Raw genomic sequence first — 23,679 nt, 5'->3', positions numbered from 1 at the left:
AAACTTTTCACTCAGAGCTTTCTAGAAGGAGTACTGAATAATAAAATGAGAAAATGCAGTCATAGATTTCATGTGGCTGTTTCTTATACTGACCTTCAGTCAAAATTAAAGACAGAACCACATAAATCTTAACGCTATAGAGGCATAGAGGCAGTTCTACAAGGAAATAAACAAATGCCTGTCCAAATATATAGGCTTCCTGTGGTATAACATGATCTAAGGAGAGAATTTAGAGGTTTTAGACTGGCATCTGCTTCTAAATTCTGTTTTTATTTATGAGCCTTTTCCCTTTGGGGACATTCTTTTTGTAAAACCAAACTTAAACACCCACACAAAAAAATTGTGCTTGATTTAATGACTTCTACTTGCTTTATCATAAGTCTGTGTGGTTCAATGTAGTGTTTTATTATACTGGTATATACAATTCCTACTTACATTGTTTCTTGTTAGAGGTAATGCATGAATTTATTCCCCTTGAGGAGAGAACATGAATTTTCAAAAGTAGTGCCTGTAATATAATATGATATATGGTATCACAAGCAATAAATTTTTTTTTACAAAACTTGAATTGAAGTTATCCTACCCTCTTTCTTCTTTGTGTATCTTTAAGATTTATTGAAGGAACCATGAAAAATACACTCATAAAAAGCTTACTAATGAGGGCAGTGGGGGTATAATTGCAGTAACAATACTTTACAGAGTTTCTGGTATACTTCCAGTTCCAAATATTACGTACTAGTCTAAAACTAAGTATCCCGACTTTGAGTCCAGAAAGTAAGGTCTCAATAATAATTTTCTTAGAAAGGTTATTGGACCTGAATCACAGTGGTTCCAGCTCTTTGCTCAAAACTGTAAGATCTTGAGTAAGTCGATTAACTTCCTGGGAATCTGTTTCAAATACACTGATAATACATGGCTCAGAGGATTGTTGTAATGAATTTAAAAGATAACCGGATATGAAAACACTTTGGAAAATACTACATAAATGTCAAATATAAGTATGAATATATGTATATATGTATACACATGCACATATATAAACTTTTCAAACTTGGCCCATATTTTTTGTACATACACACTAACACATTCACTTTTCTTCTTTACAGGGAACTAACAGTGTCTCTGTCGGGGGAAGAAATTTGAACAGGACTTTTAATTTGTTCAGATCTCTTGTAATTATTTTTAATAGTATGAAACAGAGTCATTCTTATTTAACAAAAAGTGACAGAATCAGTTCAATAAGATTATATTTTTCCATTTCTGGGACCATCAGATACAATCCTAGATATGCTAATATCTGCAGAGTGTTGCTTTCGCCCAAATTTGAGTACATATTTTAAACAGCTAATAGTGAAGGGCTGAAAGTAGCAGATGTTCTGTTCAGTGTGCAATAAAACATCCAAGACTTTTTCGGAAAGTTTTATTTATAATATGTATTTTTGTGTAAGAGAGGTGGTTGGCACAGGGTGCATATTTTAGTCAAGGATCAAAATTAAGTCTGTGTTAATTTTCAGGGCTTTTTTTTTCAAATTTGCCATGAGGATTCATTTTGAAAACTACATTTTCAACTTTGGAATCAAGCTGTTCTTTATTTGGGAGGATAATGTGTATACATTGGTATTATGTTAAATAATATAATTGTACGAATTCGGTGGGGGAAAAGAGAAAAAGAAGGTCAAATATCTTTCCAAATTCCATCACCTGCCCCCATTCTCTTCTCTATTTATAATTGAATGGTCCAATTAATTCAGGAAATTGTAGTAATCAGGTGCCTACTTCTTCCAAACACGTTATGGAATACAAGCAGGCCAGAAGTGACCAGTTTTACCAGGCGAAGTTTCACCTTCCTGCCTTTCCCTTGCTCAGCCTCCCTGATGGGTATTCTATGGAGTAGTGAACCAGTCAACAGGGAGGGGGGGGATAAGTCACCTCACCAATAATCAACTGCAATATGAAGACTATCATCTTGTGTTCAAAAAATGCACCCTCCCAGACTCTCTCCCTCTCTCTCACTTTTTTTTAAAAAATTAAGGATTGATTGATCAATTCTAGAGAAATAAAAATTATTTCTCTGCTTAAAAACCTTGGAAGAGGACCCTCTAGTTCAGGATAAAGTCTATACTGGAGGCCTCCAAACTTGACTCTCCCTTCCCACTCCCATTTCTCTCTGCTTCCTGAAGCCAGCCTGGTTGCTAGAGCCACACTGGCCTTCCAAGTCCTCAATACACCTCACACTTCCTATGCCTCATGCTATGCCAAGGCCCAAAGGCTCTCCTCTCCTCTCCTCCCAAAACTTCCTCTCTTTTGCGTGAAAATCTCCGCTGTCAAAACCCAAGTCAAATGATGCCTCCTGCCTGACCACTCAGAATTAATGTCCTCCTCTGTATTTCCAGAACAGTTTGTATACAACAATCTCTTTAAAAAGGCCAATGATAGGCCGGGTGCGGTGGCTCACGCCTATAATCCTAGCACTCTGGGAGGCCGAGGTGGGCAGATTGTTTGAGCTCAGGAGTTCGAGACCAGCCTGAGTAAGAGTGAGACCCTGTCTCTACTTTTTAAAAAAGTACAAAAATAAATAAATAAAAAGGCCAATTATAGAAATTATCGTCAGTATAATGATAGTCAGTGAATGTATGATGAATGTATCTGGAGAAAGGATGAAAAAAGGGTTGAATGTAGCTAAACACTTCTGCTGTGTCCAGGCTGCCAGGTGCAACCAGACATGACCAGGCTGCATCCTTGGCCACACCTAAGGGGCAGGCTCTTCAGGTCTGGGTGCAGCGGAGTGCATAACCCGCTACTGCTTCACCAGGGTGTGCTGGCTCAACAATTAGACATTGGTTCCTTTCCTTGAAGCACCCCTCATTTCTAGTGCTGAGCAGAAACCAAAATACTTCCTGGAAAAAAAAATCAGAAAATTTATGGATCTTGTCAGACTTTTTAAAAATTGATACAATAGCAGGTTGAGTAGGCTCTGAGGATGGCGTGTGGAAATTAATTTTTCATTTATTCTCTAGGAAGAGAGCTATTTTAAATTTGCCAAGTGTGATGTATGTTTTCCTTCTTCCATAAATCAACTCCCTTCTAGGGAATTTTAGATCTATATATTGATCTGCATGGACCATCGTCCCTTAAGTCTTTGCTCCATTAATCATTGAGTAATTTCCAGGCAAGGATATTCGGAGATTATTCACACTTACTCTTCTAAAGTTGTTAGTGGACAACCATGCTTCATGACCAGGCCAGAGGCCACCATTCCACAGAGGCCACCACCTGTGAAAATGAAACTCAGTGATACTGCCACTGATCTGCCCCAATGTCAAGAGGCAGCTGCCCTTTCCTAGTGGCCTTACAAGAACAGAACGGAAAGAAAGTCCAGAGATGGCACTCACAGTGGGCACTAGGAAGATACTATGCATCAAACTGGGCAGTGTCCTGACAAAAAGAGAGATGGGGGCCATTATCACCCAGGGAGTCAGTTTCCTATCCCCACAAGTCTGGGTAAAGACTGGATGTGACTCGGGAGTTGCAAATTGTGGGAAAGATACAGCTGAATCTTTTTTTTTTAGTACTGAATCTTCCATCTAAATTCTTCACATAATCAAACTGCTTGAAATTGCACCAATTAGAGATTTCATTTGGGAAATGGTGGCTATTCGTCATTCATACACTGGTGTAATTTAGATTCAGTCAATTGTTTTTCCCTTAACACCATAACAACAGTCAATTATTTTCCTCTTAACACAGAACCACTAATGGGAGTTTTGAAAAAAGGCAGCAGACAGAAAGGAGGAGGAAAAGTTGGCTCTGGAGACCAGGCACTATGCAGGGAGAGGTGGGGCTTGGAATGCCTCAGATAAACACAAGTGAGCAGGAGAGCCAAGGGTACCAGGAGCAGGGGAGAGAAAAGAAGGAAGAAGGGCCAGATGTATGCCTCTCCTTACAGATGCTGCCCCGAGGACGGGAGCCCCCACAAGCGCCCCGCACTGGGGAGTCCATGTAAGAGGTGCAAGCAGGGCTGGTGTGCACCACAGCCCCGGGACAGCCATTAAAATATTGAAATATGGTCCATGGCTCCGTATCTGAAATCACTGGGTCCAGATATGCTCCAGAACTCAGACTTTTTCAAGTTTTTGAAAGGCAGCACAATGCAGATTCCATATCCATGGCCTCATATCCATTAGGACCCAATTCATTATGAAATGACATGTGTTTGTCAGAGCTTTTTGGATTGAATGATGATGCCTACTTCATAGGGTCATGGAGAGAAATCACCGAGAATATATGGGAAAACCCTTTGAACGTCATAAAGCACAACACAAATGTGAAGTTATTTACTGTTGGCACGGGAAACTGGGGAATGCAGTGGTAGCTCAGAAGCACACGGTTGCAAGGTAATGGGGCTGAGCTGCCAGAGTTTGCTGGGGAAAACCGGACCCCTCCTTGAGCAGTCTGGGGGTAGCAGGCTGCACGGCATCGAGAGCGGGCAAAGTTCTCTTCCTGGGGCCTGGACAGACCCTCACAAGGTACTGTTGGGAGTGAAAGAATGGAACCCCCAGCCCATTTGGGCACCCCATGAGTTCTTTTCTGTGTTCTGTTTTGCTTCCTTTTTAATTCTGGGTTTTTCTCAATTTATGGCTTTGACAAGTATGTGTGAGGCTGAGCCCTGGAGAGCTAACAGCATGGCATTTTACAGGATCGATGTTGTGTGTTTTAATTGCAAGCCGCTGAGCCCAAAGCAAAGATCTCAACTGGATATTCCAGTGCGCTGCTCTGGTGGTGCATGTCCAGGAGTTTGAATGGGTTAACCTTGAATCTCTGAGCCTTGCTGAAAATCAGTTTTCCCTCAGTGGCCAGACCCAACAGACTGGGATGGAATTGATGCGAATACCTAATCTGTTGTGTTTGCACTCAAGGATTCCCCTTGCATTTTCTTATGCATGTATGACTGACTTCCTTTGTCAACTAATCATTAAAACAGGGAGACTATTTCTAAGGGACCTCACTGTAAAGATAAAGCCTTAAAATTCAAGATGTCACAATCTCAAAATGGTTTCATGCCAAAAAGTGTAGTGCAGAGTTAAGTGTCTTTTAGTTGTTTCCTACTTTTTTCTTTTCTCATTTTTAAATCATACTATTCTTACTGTTTTGCTAGATCACTGCTTTTTCATAGGTGAAGAGAAGGACATTTCCTGCAGGAAACAGTAGCCAAACATTAAAAGTCGAGATTTCTTTTTCCTCTTCCCCATTCCAATTCCCTGAGTCACACGGTAATTTGACAAAATCAGTTTTTACTGTAAAATGGGGATAAAACAATTTATACCTCATTTAATTCTTAATTTGAGACTTAATACATACAACATTGCATGACATGACTTAAACTGTGAATCATTCTCTAAAGATAATTCCAGGACAAACAGGTTGAAAATTTAGGAAGCATCCATCCCAAATAGTCTTCCAGTTTGTATTTAAAACTTTCTCCTTTACCATCTTTTTATTCTACAGAGAACTTCCTTCAAGGAGAAAGTATACGCACCTTGTAACTATCTGCAGTTAAGCATAGTTTCATTATTTGAGCACACATCTCATACATCATAGAACAATGGTATACTAATATTGTTAGTTTTCAATATTTAACCCAGACCTCAGATTATATATAATAAGGTCCTAATTATCTGCACCTGCAAGTCAGGTTTAGGATTACCATCTCAATTACCAAGGATTCCCTCCAGCTTTGAAATTTCATTGTCACTGTTTTTAACATTGGACTGAGGCATTGGGGGTGGCACATGGCATTTTCTTGGGAAAGCAAATTAATGACTTGCATTGTCTCTCCAGACGCAGGGGGCAGGCTCTCCCCGCTCCTCCCCCAGCCACACCATCAGCAGGCCAATCCCCATGCCCATCCGGTCAGCGTCCACCTGCTCCACCCCAATGCACACGCCGCAGGACTCTCTCACAGGGGTAGGGGGAGATGTACAAGAGGCGTTTGCACAAAGTAAGTGGCTTTATTTTTTGTTGTGGTGTGCCTGTAGGTGGCAAATAAGTTGCCAAGGTGTGTTGAGTGGTTGAGAGTCGTCAGAGCCACCCGTGGCTATTCTAGGGTATCCCATGGCTTGTGTCAAAGCCGTTTTAGGAACTCCCCTACGCTGATCTGTTTTCTCTTCGCCTTCAGTGGTGCACCTTCCTTTGGCTTCTGTTGCCCTACCCTGTTTTTCAGTAAATCTGCTCATCAAGGGTTCGGAAATCTTTTCACCGATATCCCAGAAAACTTTATAAATGTAATCCATTTTACAATTCTGAAAGATCATTTTACTTCCTGTTGTCTTCTCGTTATATTACAGCAAAGTCAAGACTGAGATTAAATAATCCCAGCTCTTTAGCTCTGAGATGACCTAGAAGGATATTTAGTCCTTTTACAGATTCCCTGTTCAGATGCCCCAAAGAGTTGAATCCTTGCCTCTTGAAAGAGGGGCTGCAAGGTTGGCCCTCCATGCTGAGTTAGTGTAGGAGCATGGTGACAGATGACAGCCAGCACTCTGCCAGGGCTGCCTCTTCCATGTACACACTGGGGGAGGCAAGTGACTTTACTAATTTGGAAATGTTTTTAATACTTCTTAAAACTTTTTCTTACCATCGGTTTTTAAATTTATAGAGAATAAGAAACAAAAATCCTCCTGCAGACGTCACCCGGCCAATCTCATTCCCCAAAGTAACCACTATTAACACTTTCATCCCTCCTAATTTTTTGCTTATATATAAATAGATATAGTTAATTATGTGTTTATAGACAATACTCTTTTTTCACACAAATAGGATAATGCATTGCATTTTGTTCTGCAATTTGCATTTTCTTTAGAGTAGTAATATGTCATGGACATCCTTTAAAGTCCTCACCTATAGATCTAAGGAAAAGAGAGACATATTTGACTACAAGTTTTTAGGCAAGGGGAGGCATAAACAAAGTCAAAGGACAAAAAGCAAATTTGAGGAAGCCATTTCCAGCATATGTGGCAATCAGGTTTCATAATTTCAGTTACACATGAAGAATGTGGAGACCAGTAAGGTAAAGACATCCCCAAGACAAAAGTAGGTGAACAATAGGAACAGATGGAAGAACAAATAGAAGATGTTCAACCTCACAAATAATTGCAGAAATACAAATTTTAATAAATATCACTTTTTGCCTAGCAGATTAAAAAAGTGTTATTTAACATCGGTAATATCAAGGGCTAGCAAGAGTGTGAGGAAACAAACGCTCTCATCCACGTGTAGCGGGGATAAAATCTTAACGCATTTTAATGCAAGAGAGTGATGGACTTTACTCTGTTATGAGGGGAAAGGAAAGATCCATATTAGGACTTTTTATTCTAAGCACTGAATATAACACAAGAGGTTTTTTTTTTTATTTAATTCACAAAATAACTTTTTTAATTTTTAGAAAGAAAAATGTCCTTCCTCTAAATCATATTTTAAAAAAATTTACAGTATTTTAAAAAAATTTGTACCTTATAATCTTTTTACCTAAATACTTTGATTGTTTAATTTAATGTATTAATTTTATTTATTTAGTATTACTTCCTGAGAAATGACAGAATGACCTGCAGCCTCTAGCTCATAAAGAGTTCACGCGACCTAAGTTCATTTGTATGTCAGATGTTTGGAACCTTGAACCCTTTTTTTCCCAAAGATATTATGGTGATTAGCTCTCTGTACCTTGCCTACTCCCAGGCCAGCTCACATATATTCATTTAATCCTTAGTGTGCCTGAAATAAAATAATGACCTTTCTCTGCCACAAGTACTGCCACAAACACAGTCTAAGTTCCAATTCAGAGCACTAGACATGCATCTGTCCATGTTTAAGCAGAAGCAGCAAGAATCCTCACTCCTGTATCACACGAAGGTGGTTTCCCATTCCCAAGAGCTATTTATACCAGTAGGAAGAGCTGTGGGAGCCCTGTAAGAGACAGAGCCTGTCCTGGTAGGGACCAGAATCCAATGTGCTCAGCGGCCAGGTAACGGCTAGAACAATAACAGCAGCTCTCCTGGCAAAACCAGGCCTGTCATCTGTGTGGATTATTCTTAGGAGGGGTGACCACACATGTTAGTTCACCTGGGACCACGCCAGTTTGTGCCGGGTTCCCCAGTCTGATTACTAACACTGCTCCCCTTCACATTCAAAATTGTCCCAATTTGGACAATAAATTGTATGAACCTCCATCATTAGCCATGTCTTCTTACATCAGGGGCCAGTTCCCTAAGTGTAATTTTTTTTTTTTTAGGAAATGAACCAAAGCATTTCTGAAAAGGAAAAGTCTTAGAAGTTTTCTTAGTTTAGGTTATCAATGGAAAGGATAAACAAACAACATAAAATTGAGGGGAGCAGGAAAGGCTTTGATTTTTTTTTTAAATAATTATTTCTTCTTCACTGAAGGTTCAAGAAGAAATTTAAGGAATGATTTGCTAGTGGCAGCAGATTCCATCACGAACACCATGTCTTCTCTCGTGAAAGAGCTGAATTCCGGTGAGTCCCTGATCCTGTCTCATTTCTCTGCTCATCAGGGAAGGATCCATAAGTGCTAAAGTCCTCTCTTGGAGATCTGCTCATTGTCAAATATAAAAAGATATTTTAAAGATCTATGTCATATTTTGCTGATATATTCAGATTTCTTAGCAATGTTTATATTTTGCTGATTGGGAGACTATTAGCACATGTTCAATGGGGAGAGTTTGAAAAATGCAGACAAGAATAAAGAAAAATATTAAAACGACCTATAATTCTAGAATCCAGAGATAGCCAGTGTTAACACATATGGGGATCTAAAACATGATGCTAATGTTATTTTATAGAGCCAAATGTTTTATGTACCTATTTGGACACTGTTACCTGATCAGTAGAGTGAGGCCAGACTGAAATTTACCTTTGAAATATCTTTAAAGAAGGATCAGCCCAGAAAATAACTAGTATAAAAATTTGGGAGACTCTTTATCCTCTTCATACTACAAAGAATTTTTTAAAACTTTAGCAACGTGAATATGCAAATAAATAACCTTACCAGTTACTAATACATTTCCATCTATCCCTTAAAGCAAAGCTAACTAGATATTTGTCTAGCAGGACAGTGATCTTATCATTGAGATTACTACAACTATAAGAAATAAATCTTCAGTATTTAAAAAATCCTGGACTTAAATTTCTTAAAGCTTCTCTAATAAGAATTAAAATCATTGAAAATTGTTGCTGGTATTTTAGATTAAGATTCCCAAGTAGGATAAAATGACAGTAGTCAGTACCTCGTGACTAGTGGCATGTACCTACTGCCCTAACAAATGATGGCTGAAAAGTTATTCTTGTTGTGGAAGTCTTACATACTATTAATTTATACTGTTATAATTCTTTGAATTATTAAGTGCATATAATATTTTAGGTTCTTATTTTCTAAATTAGAGTAATTTTAAACAAAAGCAACAACAATTTTAATGAAGAGTTTTATAAAGGGGAAAAAGCAGAACTTTTAAGGAGTTGAGTCAGTTACTAAGACAAAAATAATTCTTATTCATGAGATAAAAAAGAAAATGCTATCTACCAAATGATTTTATAGTAATTCATGCCCCTATCAATTCTTATTTTGAAAAAATATTTGTTTGACTAGTGTTCACTAACTGGTTAATTTTTTATACCATACCAGTTGATTTATCAAGCCTAGTCCTTTATTTGCAGGTCATAAGAAATCTAACAAGTCTTTATTTCTTCAATTGTACCTACTAGAAGGGGGGAGTGAAACGGAGAGTAATGTGGATTCTGAATTTGCACGGACTCAGTTTGAGGATCTGGTTCCATCACCAACCTCTGAAAAGGCTTTCCTAGCACAAATCCATGCCCGAAAACCCGGGTACCTCCACAGTGGAGCCACCACGAGCACCCTGCGCAGTGACATGTGAGTATCTTCCACCTGGAGGCATTTTCTCAGTGATAGAACAATCTGTAGGGAGCAATAAGAAAGTAAAAACATGGTTGTTTAGGTTTTTTTTATTTTGAAAGGGGATGTTACAGTTTCTTTTTCTGCCAGAAGAGGTAGAAGTGTGCTATATTTAAATTGGGCATTGAGATTTTTTTCCCCCTTACAATTTCCAGGGAGAATCAATAACCTAAACCAACCAGTGCTTACTGAGAGCCTAGCTCACCCAAGGTGCTGTGCTAGTTCCATACAAAATGGTATTAAAAGACTGCTCCCACCCTTCCAGAACTCATAGACTAGTTCAAGAGGTAAATCATCCTATCTTTGGAACCTACTATATTTGGACTTAGAATGATGCTGAAAAAAGCTTCTGTTCAGAATTGGTGTAAACAACATCCTGTAAGCACTTGGAATAGAAATAATAAGTAAATGTATAAAACCTCATTATAAGGAAGTTCAATTTGGACCCTCAAAAAACTTATTGGCAAAAGTTTTCACCCAATTAGGCTTCTGTAGCTTACAGAAACCAGCAAAATCCCTGACGTCCCCACTAGACTTTCTGTGACCCTGGATAGGCTCAAAGTAGTCAGCAGAGGAAACCAAAGCTGAGAAACAAAAGCAAAGCTGGGACAGACCAGCAGAGCCCAGCATGGCAGGGAAAAGAGTAAAACAGACAAAGTGAAGAAAATGGGCTGCTAGGAGAACGAGACACTACAAGAAACGTGGGCAAAGGCCACCAAAAGCTGAGAAGGGGAATTGCCGAACACTAAAAATACTACAGAAGGGTGATGCTGCTTAATGTGAAAAGTACTTCAGACTAGTCTATAAAAATAAACTGGCTGTTTTAAAGACTCAAAGAAGAAACTAACCAGAGGCCCTTCTGGTGTTTTGGCTCACAATCCAAGGAGTGAGTAAAAGATCAGTAATGATGGCGAATTAGAAAGAGACGTGGTCTGAGAGCCAGCTGTGGAACAGCAGAGTGTGAGATCAAAACAAAACAGTTATAACATAACTTCAAATGGCAGCGTGCTGCTGCTTTTTATTATGGTTTGCTTCTTCATCCTTTCCTCTATAATTTAGAATTGTTGGATTTGTTTGATATTCAAAATGGTGAATCGATTGTCATCTGTTTTGTCTGGTAAATACATATATTTGATTTTTTATTATTAAGCTTCGACATGGTGGTTAATTAAAATTCTCTTGTCCCAATCTTAAAATCCAACACTATTAAAGCTACCCCAATCTGCTGGCCCGGGTAGGCTGGGTAGCAGCGGTTCCAGCCTCCAACACATAACTCAGGAGTTGGGGAGGGAAAGTTCACAGAGGCCTCCCAGACCCATTTAGGCTGGCCCCAAACCTCCAAAAATAACAAGAACATGTTGTACAGATATAAATAAACATGAACGGCATTTAAGTTCCAGTCCAGAAACTTCTCCTTGACCACTCTTTTCATTTTAGGGGATATTTTAATATCTAGGCTATTTAAACATGTACTGCTATTTTATCCAGAGAATATTTCAGTTCTATGATTTAGGTAGTGAACTTATGCTCAGCCCCATAAAGAGCTTTACATATTCTGGGATGAATAGAGAGCGATCATAGAGTCCCGTATTAGTGAATGAGGTCATTCTTATCTATTTATTTCATGGTAGAATTTGTCAGATTAAATGGATGTTTTTCAGATTTAAAATTAGTATAAAATTTAAGGTCAAAAGCTATGGGTTAAAGTATTAGCCGTGCTGGCATCAGTTAGCTGATATTCTGAGACTTGATTCTACTATAAAAATAAAGCATGAATGTGTGTGTGTGTGTGTGTGTGTGGGCGCGCGCGCGCACGTACATGCACACATATGCATGTGTAATACAAAGAGGATTAAATTATGAACGAATGTCCTTAAGCATTATCTCACTAGAGGGCTCACTCTCCTTATAGAATGTGTTCTTGGGTTCCATTTAAAAAAAAGAAAAAGAAAAAGCCCTCAGCCTGGGAAAACTTTATATCCCCTCAAAAGATGTCTGCCTTTTTTAAGATCGTAGAATACTTAAAGGGCCAAGCCATTCCTGTACACCTTAGAAAAAACATAGATAACCAATGATCACCAGACTGCCATAAAAAAATCACTTATGGAAATACCCTGATCATATATTGCTCCAAACCTCCAAAAATGTTTCAAAGTTTTCCCTCGGGTAAAAGAAGTCACGAAAGAGACTTGGGGGAGGACTAAGGGGAAATAAGTGTGCCAACAAAACTACAGCTTGGCCAGGCACAGTGGCTCACGCCTGTAATCCTAGCACTTTGGGAGGCTGAGGTGGTAGGATCACTTGAGGCCAGGAGTTCGAGACCAGCCTGAGTAAGAACAAGACCTCATCTCTACAAAAATTATAAAAATTAACCTGGTGTGGTGGCACATGCCCGTAGTCCCAGGTACTTGGGAGGCTGAGACAGAAGGATCATTTGATCCCAGCCCAGGAGTTTGAGGGTGCAATGAGCTATGATGACACCACTGCACTCTAGCCCAGGCAACAGAGCAAGTCCCTGTCTCAAAAAAAAAAAAAAAAAAAACACTGCAGCTCACACATGAATTGCACTCCTAATTGTCTTTTAAGATTTGCTCCCAAACACCATCTGTGGTTTATTCTCAGGGTTACAGAAGATGGGGATCCCTATGTGCAGCCTGAGGATGAAAATTATGAAAATGACTCTGTCCGGCAGCTGGAGAACGAGCTCAAGATGGAGGAATACCTGAAGCAGAAGCTGCAGGATGAAGCCTATCAGGTACAGGGGTCCAGGCCCTCCTCCCTTCACCAGTTCTGCATCGGCCCCTTGGTAGCTGGGTCTTTTACATCTGCAGTCCCCAAGCCCTGGCTGAGGACCAGTACTGTTCATGGCCTGTTAGGATCGGGATGGCAGGAGGCGAGCGGTGGGCAAGCCAGAGAAGCTTCCTCTGTATTTACAGCCGCAGCTGCGTTAGATTCTCATGGGAGCGCGAACCTCACCGTAAACCGCACATGGGAGAGATCTAGGTTGTGGCTCATGAGAAACTAATGCCTGATGATCTGAGATGGAGCTGAAGCAGTGATGCTAGTGCTGGGGAGCAGCTGCAAATACAGATTATCATTAGCAGAGAGGTTTGACTGCACAATAGATGTAACGTGCTTGAATCATCCCAAAACTAGCCCCCCACCCCAACCCCACATCCCGTGGAAAAACTGTCTTCCATCAAACTGGTAAACTGGTCCCTGGTGCCAAAAAGGTTGGGGACCGCTGCTTTACATGACTCACAAAATCAGTGTCTTCTTCCTTCCACCTTCCCTTTGAGAATATTCTGATTGCACTCCTTAGTACCTGTATTCTAGATAGTAAAAAATTTAAATACTTCTTATAGCTGTCCCTCACCACATATTCTTGTGAAAAGTGAAAAGAGGCCTTGTTATATTAGCAAAAATTTAGTAACTAACAGTCTAAACTCCTTCAAGATCATTAAGAAAGATGCTTTTTCTCATAATTTTTCAAAAAAATGGATATGAAGAACAAGACACAAGGAAATTGAATAAGCATAACTATACCTCCTTCCTTGAATTATTTGTCCTCAGCCTGCCTCCCTTGCTGCCAGCCCATGCCAAATGTAAGTAGGAGAGGGACAAGCCTCATGGCAAGATGCTGGGGGAACTGAGGCCTGTGCTCAGCAAGTTGTGGATGGGCAGAGTTTCAGGTGTGCTGTAGTATATTAACCCACCTGAGAATTCATGCAACTGGAATAAATGTAACCAGTAACTCATCCAAAGGGTGATGCATTTTCCCCATGGAGATTGTTCTACTGCCTTGTTCATCTTTCCAGTGTATTTCTTTTTCCATTAACCCACAGGTGTTTTTAGGGGGGTTCTGAGAGTTCAGGGATGTCTACCTGGGTGAGAGCTGCTGTTCCCTGGGCCCCAGGGGGTTATTTTATCCCCTCAGACTTTCTGTCCCATTGCCAGACAGGCTTTCTTCACACTCTTACAGCAGTAGTGGCCTCACTCACTCTGTTAGTGAAGAAAAGAGAAGCAGAGAGAATCAGTTATCTCGTACTTCGCATATGTTTATAGATGAAGCCTTGAACTATTTTTCCAAGAAGAACGTAGCAACAGGGAAACTGAAGCCCACCAACTCTGCCCCAACGACTTAAAAAACCGTTTTGCCTCTTTGGAATGTTCCATTAGCCCTTTCAGTTTAACGACCACATTTCAAAAGCAACTAAAAATGTTGGTCTAGTCATAACAAAAAAAAGGGGGGGAAAGGAAAAAAAAAAGTGACTATATACGTGGAGCCATTATCCCACGCTACAGAAACACAGTCACCCAATTGCAGACCCATGGAGAATGCTCCTTTCGTCCTTCTGAGGCCCAAATTAGCCTGGAATGAAGTTGCCAGCGCATGTGGAGGACCTCTGAGGGATGGTCCCATTCCCACACGGTCCCATTCGGCTCTGTTGCAAAGACGGAGCGGGCGATGTGGCTGAATAATCAATGTTCCGGCTCATGCTGTTAGAGATGCCTATCTTTGAGCTCATACCAGTGTCTGGATTTCGGGGGCAACAGTAACTAAAATTCTAGAGGTTTTTCTTTTCTTTTTTTTTTTTTTTTTTATGAGAGACAGCCTTTCACCATCCATATAAAACATTAGATTTTTATTTCTTTGAATGAATTAGGAATTTAACCTTATATGAGTAAAATGAAGGGAAATTCTATTAGTGACTTAAGATTCAATTGGAGTTTTTGCCATTTCTGATAAAACTTCAGGTCCTTCTCTCTCCCCTTTCTTTTCCATGCCTTGTGACTTCAAGGGAAAGAGCAGAGAAGGGGCTGAGGGAGTATAAGAGGCCTGTGTGTCCCCTCTCAAGACATATGCACTGGAGAACGTTGACGTGGTTGTCCAGGAATGCTCTGTGAGCATATGGTTGGTGGATGGATCAGAACTCTACTTTCATTCACTGGACTCTCTCTCTCTCTCTGTCTTTGTGCATGGCTTCCAGCCAAATAATACACCAGCTTGACAGCATCACAGACTTTACATGTCACCTTTCTTGTTTGTATCCTTTGTCACCCACAGGTCAGCTTGCAAGGTTGAATGCAATATCCTTTTATCACTCTCCTCTCAAGTAAGTACCCTCTTATTTAGGAGGAAAATGGCCACTGTACACTGAATTCTGATAACTTGCAACCTAAATTCACAATCACTTTCTCTTAGTTGTTTCCTTCTGTGTGATAAAATATCCTCCTTCCCTGCTGATATCAAAGAATCATCTCAGTCTATGGAGTGTTTCATTATAATTCAGTGGAGATTTGCCAGACATCCTTGGGAGTTGACTTTTTACTCTCTTAGTTAGGAAAATTGGCACGGAAGCATCTATAAAACCAGAGATGCCCTAGAAAACCTCTGTGGCTGTGAAGTTTCTATAGCCATATCACCAATCCTTAACAGCATCAAAGTTTCAGCCTCTCGAGTCCTTGAGAAGGAAAAGTCCAAGCTTGCTCAGCCCCTCTAGACATGAGCCAGCTTTTTAGTCATGCAATCCTTGGGGCCCAAAAGATCAGATGTGTGTACCTTAACAAGTGAAAGCAAACTCATGTATTATTAGAGAAAACAAAAGAATCCAAACAGAGTAAAAATTCTGCAGGCTTGCACTTTCGGAATAGCTGATTGAAATCCATTGCAAAATTCAGCAGGATATAAATTAATTTAAAATATCATTTATGTGGCATGTGATCCCACTCTAGGGATCTACCTACACATGTGGAAAATCCTCAGTAATTTTTTAATGGAGAGAGAATAGCATTTGACCGGCAGGATCACTTGAGAGTAGTGGTTTGAAGCTTAGGCTATGGACTCTAATAAACCTGATTACAAACATGGGTTTCACCAAATCCAAGCAGCATAACTTCAGGAAAATTATTAAAGCTGTATTAGCCTCAGTTTCCTCTGCACAACATATAGCATGATGCCTGCCTTATAGAGCAGTTATACTCACTGGGATATAGTTTTGAAAGGGCTTGGCCTAGTGGCAGACATAATATCATTTATTAAGGACGTGAACACATATACCTGTTCCTATGCATAGTGCTTTACAACAAACAGTTCAGTCCCTTGGAGCTGAGACAGTGTTTATGTAAGTGCATAGGAACCACCAGCACTAGGAACTAGCTTGCTCTCTCTAGCCTTTTATAAACAGGGCTAGGACTCAGCTGTGTGCAATGACTTGATACACCTTGGGAAACACTGTCCCAGCTGTCTAGATGTTTTCTCTGGATCCAGCTAATGGACATTGACATGTCCCCCTATTATAGTTCAAAACTAATACACCTTTCTCAGCATTTCAGCTGCAATGGTCCAAAGACTTGTGTCTACATTGGCTATACAGTCTTTCCCAAACATGGAGTCCTATAAGGCCAGAGGCCAGTGGACAGTAATCTCGATCCACACTGGTTGCTGATTTGAAAAAGGGACAGATAGCTCTTAAATGGCATATCAATTAGTAAAGAATACGTGCTAGTTCAAACACTGCTGACATCCTGTCTCAGTCCTCAGGTTAAGATGAAGCAAGTAAAAATCATGGTGTAATTCCTAAGATGATAGATACTTCATGAACAGTGAGGAAGGATCTTACTGACCACCTCCCTTGGATTTGAGAACACTACACCACATGCTCCCCTGATTCATTGTGACCAGAGTGAAAAAATTCCCAGGAGCTATTTCTGAAAATACTCACTCCAGTTATAACAAACCTAGTCCCAAAGGAGCAGCCATTTTCCTTGACTAGCATTCATTTTCTTTCTCTTATCTCTAGCAATTTGATCATTTTTGGCTGTACATTATTTAAACATCGGTAGCTAGTTCTTAGAAAAATATTTGTTGAAAAAGCCTAATAAAATGGCCTTGAATGAACCCAGATAAAAAGTGGCATTTGGTTCTTGTATCTAAAAGCCAAAAGTTTGAGTACTCTGGAAGTTCTTAGGTCATTTTTTAAATCTTTTGTTGCAAATTTGGCAGTGAAAAATGTAACAGTTGTAGCCTCTGCCATTTACTGCACACAGTAGCCTACCTCGCTCGAATTCCACAGGACTCTAAAAGCGATCTCACCTGTCAATCAATCAATCAATTAGGCAAAATTCATTGAAAACCTGGTGGAACACTGAAAAAGCTAGTGGCTTTTCAGATTTGCAGCTAGCTCTATCCTGCTGTAATTTTTCTTAACGTAGCCAAGAAATACAGTTGAAATTTTAGAAAAATGTACGATATTATAATATTTTTATTTTGTTTGCACTTTCTGACTGTGCTGAAAGATCAGAATTATCCCAAAGTAAAGGCATTTCTTACCCAAGGGTCCTGAAGCCAAATTCATCAGCTTCACATGGGTTAGCCACCCACCCAGGCAGAGCCCGACGTGGGTAAGGGGCAGGAGGGGGTGCCAGAGACGTAGAGCATCCTCTGCTCAAAAAGAGCTTTAGGCCTATTGGAAAATAAATACACATTTATCAATATATGGTACTAAAAAAGAGCAAATAGAGTAAAACCTGGGTTTATTGCTTTTCAACTAGCCAGTTTTGAAGAAACATTATACATAATGATATTCAGCCTCAGGTCCTCCGAGACTCCACTGTGGCCCACTCAAATCTTCAATTTGTACCTTTTTCATCCTTTGGCCACATAATCACCACTCTCCTTGGCCAGTCACACCCTAACTTCACAAACTGTAGGACTGGGCCCGAAAAAAGGCGATTTTTTTCAAAATCAACATGGCATTCTGACAGTGGGTCAGTGGTCTTATCTCCTTATCCAAAAGACAGCACAAATATTTCTGTTTGTGTTGCTTTAAACCTCCAGATGCCTCAGGTACCCATTAAGAGAGAGACTCAACAAGGAGGACTTCCTGTCCTCTCTTTCAGAGGTGCATTAGCATACAATGTCCTAGGACATTCATTCCTGATTGTCACAGGGAGGGAGTAGGGTGTGTGTGTGTGTGTGTGTGTGTGTGCATTGTGTGTGTTGGGGAAAGGGGGGACTCTAAGCTTCATAACCCTAATTTAGAAACAATTTTCATCTTTAAAAAAAATTACACATTCCTTATTCCCAGGCAAGCTATAGTCAGACAGATGATGAAAGTAACATGAGAACTGGTGATGATGGCGAGCCCTGGGCCCACACAGAGGAGGAAGACAGCAGCCTGGCAGCAGTGTCACCGAGGAGAGGAACCACCACAGGCAGCAGCTCCTGACAGACCCCCACCCCTAAAGATGTGTTCTGATGACTATAGCGCAGCTAACTTTTTGTTCTAAGATTTGTAGTTCATAGGTGTGTGTTTTGAGAAGGAAAAGAAAAAAAGACTTCTGTTCAAAGCTAACTTATCAGCTACATCTTCTGTAACATGGCTCATCCCTGGTTAAAAAAAAAAAAAAAAACCACAGGCTGAAAACCCTCGCTGCTGTTACACACGATGGCAGTATTAACAAGCATTTTAAACCTTTGCACATGATATCGAACCTGTTCGGTTTACAATGACAATATTAATACTGTTTATAGCTAGAAGTTTGATTTCTGGATTCTTTGAGATTTTAGCAAACAGTATATTATACACTGTACATTTTTTTTTCCATCGCAATTGGAAAAAAACAACCACCTGCAGTTATTCACTAACCCCAAAAGATTTGGTTCCTGAGTGCACAAAGTCAGAGCCCGGAAGCCAAGAAGGGTCCTTGGCCTGCAGGGTCTGCCATTGTCTCCAAGTTCCCGTGAGCAGTGACTTGAACCAAACACACCAGGAATAATCTATTCTTTGGGGGCTTCTTTCCAACTTGGGGTTGTTTTTTTTCAAGATATTCTAATAAATCAGCCATAGAATTTAGTGTAAATATTTTTTCCAAGTAGATATCATATTCAAAAAAAAAAAAGGCAACATTCAAATTATATAGAATCTAGTTTTTAAAATCAGCACAGATCTTAAAAACTGTGAACTATGTTTTGAAATACTCGTTAACTAAAGCTGTTTATAAACCACAGGTGCCATAAGATCCCCAAACGGACTAAAGTTATCTATGCTCTTCCATGGTCTTGTTCCTCTCGTTTTGGCTTTAGGAAGCATGTCTTTAACAGCACCGCTCATTCACAAGTTCCCCCAACAGGTGGTTTGGAGGCCTTCAGCTTTAAATGTACAGGCTTAAAGTGCGCTTGCAAACGTTCGCTCTCCTTTTATTTCTGAATGTTTATTGCCTTAGCTGGCCACCTGGTGTTCTGCATGCAGCCTTCTGTGGTCACGTGAAAGGAGACAGGCTCTTCCAAGTTGAGTTGGGATTTTACACTCAGCGAAAAGCTGAAGTGTAAAAGAACTGTCAAAGACAAGAAGATAAAAGACTCTGTGATGGTCCTTTATGAAGGCCTTCTGCAGGGAGCCCTAAAGACTCCCTTGGGGACCCTGGGAGAAATGAAAAAGTAATCTTCTACTTGTTTCATGATTTGATGAAAAAAAAAAGAAAAAGCCTGCAGCATATTGGATACGTTATACTTAAATTAGCAGCTTCTCTGGAATTCCCGTTTCTCTTTTAAAAGGAAGAACATCATTTTAGAACAGTGGTTCTCAAAGCGTGTTCCCTGGACCAGCAGTGTCAGCATCACCTAGGAAGATCTTAGAAATTCAGATCTTTAGGCCCCTACCCAGATGTACTGAATCTGAAACTCTGGGGGTTGGACCCAGCAGTCTGTGTTTTAACCAGCTCTCCAGGTGATTCTGATGCATGCTAACAATTAACTATTCCTTTAGAATAAAGTCTCTGAAAAGGCCTTATTCAGAATAAGGAAGAAAGGCTCTGAATCAACCCCAAAGCTTCAGCGATTCAATTTTGCTTCCAGGGCTGGCAAAAACCTTCTCCCACCCTGCACACCTAGTCTGTAGCTGGTGGGTGCCCAGCTGGGTCCTGACATCTTCCAGCGCCCTTTGCAGAGGGCTGTGAGATGTTCATATGCCTGCATTTGGTCAGAAACCATCTCCTTAGATGCCCTTTGGAACAAAATTGCTCACCTTGGGATAGTAAAATACTTGTTTGGCATTAGTAAGGAGCCCATCCTATCCCTTGATGTACTTAATCCTACTTCCCTCCAGAGAACCCGCCCGACAAATGTCCCTGAGCACAGGCTGACACCAAAGTGGCACAACTGCACAGTTCTCAGATATCTTTGCACAGATGGGTTTTATTGCGGGTTTTGTTGGTGTGTCTTAATGTTCATCTCTTTTCCACTGCCCATCCTCTGTGAAGCCATACCTCTCTAGACGGAGCAGGTGGCCACTGGTGCCTCATACTCAGTACTGAAAACCACGACATCCCAGCTACCTACATTGCTGTCAGCTCAAAATCATAGCCAGGTGGTTCTGGAACTCAGCCCCTGCACGTGGCACTCAGCCACTGACTGGACTGAGCTGACATGTCCTCTCTTTATGTTTCTACACCAAAACGTTCGTCTAAGGTTTGAACTGTTCTGCTGATAACCTTCCCCCCTCGTCCTAGCTTTCATTGCCAACCAACTCCATCCCATGGTTGTTGATACCATCGTACAAAGCCATTGCAAGGACTCTGGAAACTGCCGCCAATGACCAATTTCTGACTAACCAGCCACCTTTTCTTTCTCTTAGCTCCACGTCAGCACTGAGACCAGACTCAAGCACCCCTGTCCTGTAACCGAGACAAAATGGCGTGTGTTGTTTTGGGTTTTTGTGTTTTTTGGTGGATTTCTTTCCTTGGCTCTCCAAATTTACTTTTGGGGCCTGTTCTAAGTGCAAACCCAGCAGGTTTCACCTGTCCTGTCCATTAGATGCAACTATATCTTACGGGGGTTGTTTCTTTCTTGTTGCACAATGAATTGCACATCCATCTCCTTCAGAGCTGATGGCCTATTAATGAGCACTGGTCTAACACAGCCAACCCTCCCCCACAGCACTGTGTTCATGGAGGAAGGGAGGAAGGTCAAATCTACTGCATGGGATTCAGGAATCAGTTGTGGTTGGTCAGGACGGAAGTTGGGGTAAGTTTGGTTGGTCAGAGGGAGAAGTGCTGGAGATTGTGAAAAATGGATTCTTGAATGATCTCCTATAAGGCAGGGAAGGTTCATTTGTAAGTAGTAATGTGAACTGAATTGCATTAAGAGTATGTGGCCTTTGTTGTGATATACTATGTATTTTCTTATATGCATGAGCCAAACTGTTGCATCATAATTTATCACTGATGTCTGCTTTTATTTTGATCATCTTTGTCCACCCTTATTAGTTCTTGGCTGTTAACTGTAGATAGATCTTGTAAATTCAGCAACCTTTGGTTGCAGCATTGACCTTGGTTTGATTCCACGCAAGGAGCCACCAACAAGAATTCCAGTGTCCTCAGAAGAAAGGGCATTTTTACTTTTGAACCAAAAAGAGAAACAAAAAATCAGAAGCATTACACCTTGAAACTAATTAGCTATAAGACATTTTTAATTATGACTACTGCAATTTGACACCATTTGAAATAACCAATTCAGAGACACTAAAGATTTCATGATATTCATTGGTATTGTAACAAAACTACTATTGTATGGGTTTTTTGTATTGCTGTTAAGTATTGTTTTGTGTGTGTGTGTGTGTGTGTGTGTGTGTTGGAACCTCCTGGGGACATGTTATATTTTGAAGTGATTAAACTATTTAATTGTGTGTCTATATTTTGGAATGGAATTATTTCTTCATTAAAAAAAGTTTTTAAAAACACTATATCTTGTATGTTTTGTTCCTTTGTTTCAATGAACCTTTCCTAAAGCAACATGGAGTTGTTGGGGCAAAGGGAAAACTTCCCCTTCACTCTTGGAAGCTTCACTGAAAAATCAACACACAATAAAGCAGATTAATAAGAGAAAAGCTATACAAATTTGTTTTAACATGTATACATGGGAAGCCTCAGAAAATGAAGATGCGGCTCCCCAGTGGGAGCTAGTGATGATTTCATGGATATTTGTTGGTGTCCGAAGTCATCAAATGATAGACATTAAGTACATACAGTTTATCGTATGTCAATTATACTTCAATAAAGCTGTTTAAAATAAACAAATACATACATATATAAATCTTACAGGCACAAGTGTAAATAAACGAATCCATAGTGATAATCACTCCTCCCATTCTCATTTCTCCTCTAAGAACCTCTGATTTCCATGCAATGGAGTGTTGGGTGTTTTGCTTACTCGAGGAGCTGATTCCTTTACAGAACCAACAGCAGAACCTGCAAGTCTGGCTCTACGCTCCATGAATGGCATTTTTGGGAGATCTGACATAGAATGGAGCTGAAAGTCTGTGCTCACAGTCTGGGGTTGATTTGAAGTCCAGGAAAATGCTGTAAACACTCAAGAAGCACTAGAGAGAGAAATTAAGAAGCTCTCCATCAATTACAAGGGGAGATCCTGACCAAGATGATCAGGAGAGGAAACTGATACATTCTGCTTCTCTTAGAAGGGAGAGACAAGGGCATGTCCATAGGTTCCTGCCCTAGTTGCTGTCAGCTGTGTTGCAATGACTCAGCCCCTCATCTCTGAGAGGCCACATGTAGCTTCAATTTCCTTACCTCAGCATTTCCCCGAATTCATCAGATTACAAAAGTCACCTGAGGAGTTGATTAATTCTGATTTAGCAGATCTGGAGTAGAGTCAGGGAATCGGTACAGTATTTTTAATAAGTGCCTCAGGTGATACTTACAGTCTGATCAATTTTAAGAAATGCTAAGCACTCTGGGAGGCTGAGGTGGGAAGATTGCTTGAGGTCAGGAGTTCGAGACCAGTCTGAGCAAAAGTGAGACACCCCCCCCCCCCCCCCCCCCCGTGCCCTGTCTCTACTAAAAATAGAAAAAGTAGCTGGCATCATGGCACATGCCTACAGTCCCAGCTACTTGGGAGGCTGAAGCAGGAGGATCACTTGTGCCCAGGAGTTTGAGGTTGCAGTGAGCTATAATTATACCACTGCACTCTACCTGGCATGACAGAATGAGGCTCCATCTCAAGCAAAAAAAAAAAAAAAAAACAAGAAATGCTATTCCCTTGTTACTCAAAATATGGTCCAGGGACCAAAAAATTCGCTTCACCCAGGAACTAGTTACAAATTCAGAATCTTAGGCTTCAACCTAGACTTACTGAATCAGAATCTGCATTTTATCAAGATCCTTAGGTGATTCATGTGCACATTAAATTTTAAGAAGCATTGACCGAGGCCCCAGATTTCTTCCTGGCCTTTAAGGAGTCCGCTCATGTGGGTCGTCAGGGTATGGAATGACAAGCCAGGGGTGCTTTTTAAGCAAGGATAATTCAGTACTTGAATTCTAAAATTTTGATTTAATAAGTCTGGGGTGGGGCCTGAGATCTGCATTTCGAATCAGTTCTTACGTGATGCTGATATTGGTCTGAGGACTGTACTTAGAGGTGTAAAGCTATAGAGCTCTTTTACATCAGACAAATTCTAGGGAGATGGTTACTGGTGAACCAGGTACAATAATCCACCCTGGCCTTTGGGGATCCCTGTATACAGCAAACAAAGATACCCAAATCTAAGGACATGAACATGATAGAAGCACAGTTGGCTTGGGGCACTTAGGTGACATCGTAGCAGTTAAACCTATAACAGAAGCACTGGAAGAGCTGGATTTAGGATTCTGTCAAAGAAGCTTTTGCTCTGAGAGGTGGG

The 23,679-nt window shown here is 40.5% G+C and overlaps 1 protein-coding gene across 27 annotated transcripts in view; it reads left to right on the top strand.

Annotated features, from left to right (window-relative positions):
• The window catches only part of DTNA (dystrobrevin alpha), a 341,246-nt gene extending 319,463 nt beyond the window's left edge, over window positions 1-21,783 (top strand). For 14 of the 27 annotated variants that reach the window (XM_069468484.1, XM_069468478.1, XM_069468466.1 and 11 more), the window contains 6 exons: window positions 5,839-5,998; window positions 8,437-8,526; window positions 9,772-9,940; window positions 12,605-12,737; window positions 15,051-15,099; window positions 18,073-21,783. In XM_069468484.1, coding sequence (XP_069324585.1) covers window positions 5,839-5,998; window positions 8,437-8,526; window positions 9,772-9,940; window positions 12,605-12,737; window positions 15,051-15,068 — 570 coding nt within the window. In that variant the 3' untranslated portion in view covers window positions 15,069-15,099; window positions 18,073-21,783. The remainder of the gene's footprint in view (window positions 1-5,838; window positions 5,999-8,436; window positions 8,527-9,771; window positions 9,941-12,604; window positions 12,738-15,050; window positions 15,100-18,072) is intronic. The other 13 variants (XM_069468481.1, XM_069468472.1, XM_069468469.1 and 10 more) reach the window with 3 other exon arrangements.
• The last annotated feature ends 1,896 nt before the right edge of the window (window positions 21,784-23,679 follow it).

This window comes from Eulemur rufifrons, chromosome 5 (genome assembly GCF_041146395.1).
Source record: "Eulemur rufifrons isolate Redbay chromosome 5, OSU_ERuf_1, whole genome shotgun sequence".
Classification (NCBI taxonomy): domain Eukaryota; kingdom Metazoa; phylum Chordata; class Mammalia; order Primates; family Lemuridae; genus Eulemur; species Eulemur rufifrons.
This window is presented reverse-complemented; position numbering and strand designations above follow the sequence as displayed.